The 8452-nt window shown below is 47.6% G+C and overlaps 1 protein-coding gene across 1 annotated transcript; it reads right to left on the bottom strand.

The window, feature by feature from the left end:
- Positions 1 to 717: 717 nt before the first annotated feature.
- LOC147011411 (S-adenosylmethionine synthase-like) lies at positions 718 to 7305 on the bottom strand. Its single transcript, XM_085858509.1, has 11 exons — positions 7049 to 7305; positions 4888 to 4979; positions 4672 to 4749; positions 3903 to 4025; positions 3665 to 3777; positions 3393 to 3536; positions 3068 to 3283; positions 2837 to 2935; positions 1561 to 1644; positions 1312 to 1445; positions 718 to 1181 (listed from the first exon to the last, which is right to left on the bottom strand). The coding sequence occupies exons 2-11, from the start codon at positions 4976 to 4978 to the stop codon at positions 1079 to 1081; spliced, it is 1185 nt and encodes a 394-aa protein (XP_085714635.1). The 5' UTR covers position 4979; positions 7049 to 7305; the 3' UTR covers positions 718 to 1078.
- Positions 7306 to 8452: the final 1147 nt, after the last annotated feature.

Here is an 8452-nt window from a genome sequence, read left to right as displayed (position 1 = left end):
AAAACACCCTGCAAATCTAGAAGTAAATGGTTCCTATTTAAATCATGCTTAACCAGCTCGCAGTGGATTTACAATCACCTTTGTCCTTGTGTGCATTGCAAAAAAAAAAAAAAAAAAAAAAAAAAAAAAAAAAAAGGGGGAACACAAGAACACAGGCATAGCAGCAGGTGAGCTGAACCAACACAAGCTCCTTGTTTGCAACAAGGCTTTTCAGCAAACGTAGTTACATTCACGAAGCTTCGCTTCTTACGCTCTGACCAGAACTTCTTCAAACAGTGCTCAAATCATAGTTCCGTGGAACTGGTGTCCTTGACTGTGCACCAGATATCAAAACCCTTTCACGAAGAGCAATTTCGATTTGTGTTGATAATTTTTTTTTTTTTTTTTTTTTATAAATAAAACTGATTATTCACCACCTTCAAAGCCAAGGAGGCCCAATTAAAAATTATATGCAAGCAATATCAATTAAAGGCTAAGATGTTAAAAGAATTTTCTAAAACGGTGCTGGCACAATTTCAAGCCCTTCAACGAACAACTTGATGCCCCCTCCGTGGACAGTAACATTAGTACTGCAGCGTGGGCCACGTGGAATGCCGACCACTTCGAAATGCAGACCAAGATAGTGGCAAGAGAAAACTAAAAATAAGGACACCCCGACACAACCTTTAGAAAGCTCACACGCAGAATCTGTCAGTCATGCACTCATTGTCAACAAAATCTTTCCCCCATACTTTAATTTTCATTCACTAAGACAAACGCCGAATCAAGCGAGATTAAAATCCAAAAAAAAAAAAAAAAACAAATCTGGAAGGGATGGTCGTGGGAGTGCGAGGGAAGATCGAAAGCTGTAAACCAGGTCACTTCTCTGTATTACGTGACCCCATGGTGCTTTCTCCGTCCCCTCTCAAATCCACCCCATCGACAGCTCCCGGACCGCAGGTCAGTGCCACCTCGACAGCAAGTTTGGGAAGGCAAGGGAAAGAATAAGTGGAAATGGGAATGTCATTGTGGGAGAATCATAACTATGCGCTGGACATCGGAAGTGGCGAGACAGGTCTTCGGCGCACGGGGTATCCGCTCACAAGGTCAGCTTTTTTGGTTTCTCCCATGGGAACTCATCCCGGCCAAAATGTCCATAGCAGGCGGTCGCTTGGTAACGGGGGAATTTCAAGTCCAGGTCCCTGTCACAGAAGAGAAAGCATCAGGAGATGAAGGACAAATTAAATTGTAAAAACCTCCACCCACTTGCAGGATGAGGAATACAGCTTTAGACGACGTTCTAAAACCTCACGACTACAGCTTGGTGCCTACCTTACAATGACTCCAGGGCGGAGATCAAAGTTTGCAATAACCAGCTCCAGAAGCTCAGATTCTGAGAGCTCGGACGTTCCGTAGCTGAAGATGGACACCGACAGTGGGCGAGAGAGCCCGATGGCATAAGACAGCTGCAAACAGAGGAAATAAAAGCTCTGAAACGGCAGGTTAAAGGGAAACGTCAAGAGAACGCAATAATCTGTTTGATGGGCCGTAGCTTTGGCAGGTAGGACGTGCTGATCTCACCTGGACGAGCACGCGACGACAGAGACCCGCCTTCACCAGCGACTTGGCAACCCAGCGAGCTGCATATGCAGCCGAACGGTCAACCTGAAGAGGAACGGGGTTGCCATTTTATTCATCCTCGTGAAGAGAGTGTTGTTTACCTCATCGATACCCGCAGCTCGAGTGAGAATCAAAAATAAATTGTAATTAAATAAAAGTGACGACATTTACACTGCAGACAATGGCAGTGTCACAAAGTGCAGAAGTACTGAAAAATTAATTAATTAATTAATTAATATGGGGCCAATACTCCAGTGGAATAATGAGACAAAGGAGCAAGTCAACGTGGGATGGAATCAAAAAAAAAAAAAATGTACCAATGGTACAGGCCCGATGTTTCTAATGTCACAAACAAACTTTGGTACATCACGGGTCATGATGGTTGTGGTCAAGCTTCATCGGAGAGAAGGAGAAGGCAACAGTGAAGGGGAGTGGGGGGTGGAGGGTGGAGGTGGATACTCAGCGAAACAACATAAAGTTGGGAGGGGGGTGGCGGAGCAGTAGATAGTGTTGAGTCGACGTATTGACACACATGGAACAAAACAACCGTTTGTACAAACCAGAGTGATGTCCAGCAGCCAAAGGAAGCAAATTGCAGAATCCAAGTCGGGCAAGCTAATGCCGACATAAATAAATAATTACACTGCCTTAAGAAGTGAATTTTCACACGAAGAGCGAAACAACGAAAGCACAAACATACAGGACCCTGAAGTGAACCGGCATACCCCCCAACCCCACCCACGGATCGAGTCAAATGGAGCCAAACGCATCAGGGTAATCTTTCCAGGTCAATACACCTTCGGTGGGAATGCAAGTCCTTTTCCTTTTTTTTTTTTTTTTTAAAATAAACAACTATGCCGATCATCGTTCAATGGAAAGTAGTGTGCGACTCCAAATGGGAACCTGAACTTTGAACCCACGACTCTCTCTCAACTTGCGTTGCATAACCGAGTTTGCTTCAGCAGCTCATTGATACGCCAGCCATCTTTGCAGCACAAGCTCGTGCAAAGGCCAAAGATTCATGAACAAAACAAGACGGTGCTGAAAACCGCTATTAATCATTAAGTAACACCGAAGTCCATTGGATCTCTTGGTAAATGATGTTCCAATCAAAGTATCGAAAGATGGGAATGGTGGTGGGGGGGAGGGGATGGGTGGGGCGAGGGCTCGGGCTCGGTACAGCAACCGCATTCATACAAGAACACCACGGACGGTATTCACCACCCACTTCAGGTACCTTCGAAAAGTCCTTTCCAGAGAAGGCTCCCCCACCGTGGGCACCCCAACCTCCGTACGTGTCCACAATGATTTTCCTCCCGGTTAGCCCTGCATCACCCTTTGAAAGAAAAAAAAAATTGAACTTTAGATGCAAAGCAAGTAGGAGGTTAAAGAAGGGGGCTGGGAGGGGGCTTCACCTGAAGGCAAAAGACTTACACACCTCACTCAAATTACATTCGCCAAGTCTGACCTGGGGCCCTCCGATGACGAAACGACCGGACGGCTGCAGGTGAAGCTGGGTCGCAGAGTCCAGGTACTTGGCCGGGACCACAGCCTTTATCTCCGCACCTAGTGCTTCCCGCATTTCGGGCAGCGAGACGTGCTCAGCATGTTGAACGGAAATCACCACAGTGTGAACCCGAATGGGCACGACGGCACCACGGTCTTGCTTGTACTGTACGGTCACCTGGAAAGAAGGTTACGCAGCACGATCGTGAGGAAACAGACCGACACGAACACGTACACATGAGAGACGGTGCGGCGATATGCTCACAGGAACCTTCACGCCACCTTACTTGTGTCTTCGAGTCTGGGCGCAGCCACGGAAGGGAGCCATTGCGTCGGCTCTGAGCAAGCCGTGCATTCAGCTTGTGGGCGAGGATCAGGGTGAGGGGCATGCACTCCTCGGTCTCATCCGTCGCGTAACCAAACATAAGGCCCTGAGCAAAGGTGGCACACGAGGAAACAATTTTTAAATCGCAATACAAGAACATAAAGGAAAGTAGCATCAGGGCAAGAAGAATGGGGTTCAGGGAAGGAAATGATAATCACAAGAGGTAAAACCGACCTGGTCTCCAGCACCGATGTCCTCCTCACAGCGATCGCCGATGACCGACTGAGCAATATCAGGAGACTGTTCTTCTAAAGCCACCAGCACATTGCAAGTTTTATAGTCGAATCCTGGTGAGTGCACGAGGCTCAATAGGTCAGTGTGCAAACAATCCACCCCTTCCCCCCCCCTCCCAAAATAAAATAATTAAATAAATACATCCGTTCACGATAGATCAGGCGAAGACATTCAATACCTTTTGAGGTGTGGTCGTAGCCAATCGCCTTAACAGCATCACGCACAACTTTCTGGTAATCGACGTTTGCATGCGACGACACCTCGCCGCACAGCATGACCATCCCGGTCTTTGCCACGCACTCTGCAGTTCAGTGGACAGGACAACTTGTGAAAACCACCAACCCCCATCAACCCTCCCTCCCAAAAACAGAAAATCTTCAGCAAACCAAGATGGGCTTTCGACAACCACATGATTACATAACCACATCCACACAACCTTCAGAGATCACAGTTCACTGAAACAGAGATGATATGAATACCAATCGATAGTGCAGCCATCATTTACAAGAAACCACAAGCCATTAGATAAGGGGAACGATCAGGACGACGGTCGAGGAGAAAGACCCACGGCCTGACCCCCGACCCCCAAGTTAATCAGTTACAATGCAAACAATCATAAGCACAACTTTTGGAATAAACAGATTATCTAACTTTCTTAGAACAGTACTATAAAACCACCATCGTGGGGAAATGAGGGGTATACTTTGAATGGGCAAAGGGGGGGGTGAAGGAAGAGAGAGGGAGAGGGGGAGGGAGGGGTAATAAGGGAAACAAATGGAAAATGTGGGGAAAAGAAAGAAAGAGAGAGAGACACAGGAAAAAAAATTTTATTTTTGCAAAATACCTTTGAGGATCTGTGCGTCCTTGAAAAACAACAACCACTGCCACCACCAATACCAATTAATGGAAGGGACCAGAGAAGGTATTGAAAATCCGTCACCACTCACCACACGCGACACGTGCATTCGGATCCTGCTTCAGATGGGCATCGAGGACTGCATCGCTGATCTGGTCACACAGCTTGTCTGCAACAGGCACATCAGAGGGAATAACAGGGATTCAGGAAGTAGTAAAAGGAAGAAATCCTTCGAAGCAAGCGGAAAGACCACGAGTTCCGATGACCTCCGGATTAATAGTCGAAACACAATCGATGCACCGTGTACCTGGGTGACCTTCTCCGACGCTTTCCGAGGTGAACAGGAAATGTCCCTCGCCCATTACCACCTCCGTGACTCCATTCAGTCCAGCCTTCATCCTGGGGGCGAGCGGTTGGGCATGATGACCCCCACTTGTACCGGTGTAGTAGTAACAAAGATAATGGGTTGCAAGTTAAAACGATGGGAATACTTTTGATAACCCATCAACTTGTCAATCTTTACCGATGCACACGGTCTGCGTCGGTAAACGGACTTCACACACCGACGTGAACCCCCATCGATCCGTGAACCCCCATCGATCCGTGAACCCCCATCGATCCGCAAGCGTAACACATCAGCAAACTCAAATGCTATTCAATGTGAGGTTGATTATGAAATATAGTGCAAACCTTGGATTAGTCTTGCATAATAATAATTACATGTTTGTTATATGCACCCCCCCCCAAACATTCACCTAAACGGATAGTTAATGCAAGGAGAGGGGAGGGAAGGGGACGCTGCTTGAGGGCCTGAACAAGTATAAGGGAGGGTGGTGTGAAGGGACCAAGAGCTGGGAAGGGGCTCGGGGGGGGGGGGATTAAAACACCAAATATGGGAGGGGGAGGGATGAAGAGACTAAATATGGGGGGGATGAAAACACTAAATGTGAGAGAGGGAGGTATGAAGAGACAAAATATGATTGGGGGGGATGAAGAGACTAAATATGGAGGGAGGGATGAAAAGATTAAATGTGTGAGAGGGAGGCATGAAGAGATGAAATGTCATTGGGGGGTGGGGATGAAGAGACTAAATATGGGGGGGGGGGGATGAAGAGACTAAATATGGGGGGGATGAAGAGACTAAATATGGGGGGGGATGAAGAGACTAAATATGGGGGGGGGGATGAAGAGACTAAATATGGGGGGGATGAAGAGACTAAATATGGGGGGATGAAGAGACTAAATATGGGGGGGATGAAGAGACTAAATATGGGGGGGGATGAAGAGACTAAATATGGGGGGGGGATGAAGAGACTAAATATGGGGGGGATGAAGAGACTAAATATGGGGGGGGGGATGAAGAGACTAAATATGGGGGGGGGGGATGAAGAGACTAAATATGGGGGGGGATGAAGAGACTAAATATGGGGGGGGGATGAAGAGACTAAATATGGGGGGGATGAAGAGACTAAATATGGGGGGGGGGGATGAAGAGACTAAATATGGGGGGGGGATGAAGAGACTAAATATGGGGGGGATGAAGAGACTAAATATGGAGGGAGGGGATGAAGAGACTAAATATGGGGGGATGAAAAGATTAAATGTGTGAGAGGGAGGCATGAAGAGATGAAATGTCATTGGGGGGTGGGGATGAAGAGACTAAATATGGGGGGGATGAAGAGACTAAATATGGGGGGGATGAAGAGACTAAATATGGGGGGGATGAAGAGACTAAATATGGGGGGGGATGAAGAGACTAAATATGGGGGGGGGGATGAAGAGACTAAATATGGGGGGGATGAAGAGACTAAATATGGGGGGATGAAGAGACTAAATATGGGGGGGGATGAAGAGACTAAATATGGGGGGGATGAAGAGACTAAATATGGGGGGATGAAGAGACTAAATATGGGGGGGATGAAGAGACTAAATATGGGGGGGGGGGGGATGAAGAGACTAAATATGGGGGGATGAAGAGACTAAATATGGGGGGGGGATGAAGAGACTAAATATGGGGGGGAATGAAGACGAAATATGGAGGGGAGGGGAATGAAGAGACTAAATATGGGGGGAGGGGAATGAAGAGACTAAATATGGGGGGGGGAGGGATGAAGAGACTAAATATGATTGGGGGGGGAGAGGAGTAAGGAGATTAAAAACAAAGGTATGGAGCAATTGTTGAGACGAAGAGCGCACAGTTTGACCGGCATTTGATTAGCCAGGGTCACAATGACAGGACACGTGACACCACGGAGCAAGGAGGGTACTCGAGAACGATGGAACCACAAACAGTTAAACTCGGATTAGGGAAAACACTCCTCTGCTGGACACGTACAGGATAACAGGAATGCATGGACGAGCAGACAATCCGAGAGACAAAGACAGTTCTTCAATAAAACACAGACACGGCGGACAGGAAGCAGCAGCAGACAGGAATAGACAGGCCGCGTGTGACTTACACGACTCACCTTGGTTCGGTGCAGACAGCGACACGGCGAGAAGGGGTCGCGGAGCGAAGCAGCAAGAGAGAGCGAGAAAGAGCGGCGAGGAGAAAAGGCACGACGTGAAATTAAATGCAATCGATTCGCACAGTGGAATTGGATGCAAGCTGCAACACAAGCAGGGCAGGACGGCCGTACTAATGTATCGATGTAGCGGATTATGGAATCCAATTTCCCCCTTAGTCATATAACGGAGACGGAGATGAGAAGAATGACTTCCGCCTTCGAACCGACTTATATAACACTAAGATACCACGTGACATTCCCGTGACGTAGGGGGGGCGTTACCTCACGCGATTGGTCCGTTACAAAAGGCCCTCTATCATTGGCCGGTCGGCCGGCGGACGCAGCATTTCAATAAAAATACGATCGTGTTTTCTTATTGGTCAAGGTCCGATGGAAGCACGAAGTCTGCAAAACGATGAGATAAGCAAGAGGTAACTGGACCCAAGGACTGGATGGTTCAGGGTTGTTGATTTGCAGGATCGAGGAGGCCATGGTGGGTGTTCGAACGTTGAGCGTCCTGATTGGCTGAAGATGTGATATCGTGTGACGATCGGTGATTCAAATAAAACCCATTCACGAGATGACGAGGGGGGGGGAGAAGAAATCCATATCGATCGGAGTCGATGTCAAAACACTCGATTCCGATATGAAGCAGGAATGCAAGTCTAAAAAAAAAAAGGTCATCCAGGTGGAGGAAATGTTGTTTATTGGGCTAAGGATGATGTGTCCGACATTAGTGAGATGAACCAGGTACAAAACGATAACACCACCTACAACCCCATGTTACACTTTCAGCTCAGTGAAGCTACATTTTTGTAATGCTGTGCAGCACCCCGGTACACAGTTTAACGAAGACCTCCTGGAGGACATGACAATGTCTCTCACCATGGACCCCGGTACAGAGTTTAACGAAGACCTCCTGGAGGACATGACAATGTCTCTCACCATGGACCCCAGTACACAGTTTAACGAAGACCTCCTGGAGGACATCACAATATCTCTCACCATGGACCCCGGTACACAGTTTAACGAAGACCTCCTGTTGGACATCACAATATCTCTCACCATGGACCCCGGTACACAGTTTAACGAAGACCTCCTGTTGGACATTCACAATATCTCTCACCATGGACCCCGGTACACAGTTTAACGAAGACCTCCTGGAGGACATGACAATGTCTCTCACCATGGACCCCAGTACACAGTTTAACGAAGACCTCCTGTTGGACATTCATATCACAATATCTCTCACCATGGACCCCGGTACACAGTTTAACGAAGACCTCCTGGAGGACATGACAATGTCTCTCACCATGGACCCCAGTACACAGTTTAACGAAGACCTCCTGGAGGACATCACAATAT

The sequence above is a fragment of the Eptatretus burgeri genome, chromosome 15 (genome assembly GCF_056783735.1).
Source record: "Eptatretus burgeri isolate ZD-2024b chromosome 15, Ebu_testis_v1, whole genome shotgun sequence".
NCBI classification, from domain to species: Eukaryota; Metazoa; Chordata; class Myxini; order Myxiniformes; family Myxinidae; genus Eptatretus; species Eptatretus burgeri.
The sequence above is the reverse complement of the archived record's forward strand: the minus strand, read 5'-3'. Positions and strand labels throughout refer to the sequence as shown.

What these genes read in the sequence shown, in the direction of transcription:
- LOC147011411 (XM_085858509.1), bottom strand. Translation starts at nt 4,978, where the DNA reads ATGAAGGCTGGACTGAATGGAGTCACGGAGGTGGTAATGGGCGAGGGA. An exon ending in CGTCGGAGAAGGTCACCCAG is followed by an intron (nt 4,750 to 4,887) that starts GTACACGGTGCA and finishes TGCCTGTTGCAG; the next exon opens with ACAAGCTGTGTGACCAGATC. An exon ending in ACATCGGTGCTGGAGACCAG is followed by an intron (nt 3,537 to 3,664) that starts GTCGGTTTTACC and finishes ACCTTTGCTCAG; the next exon opens with GGCCTTATGTTTGGTTACGC.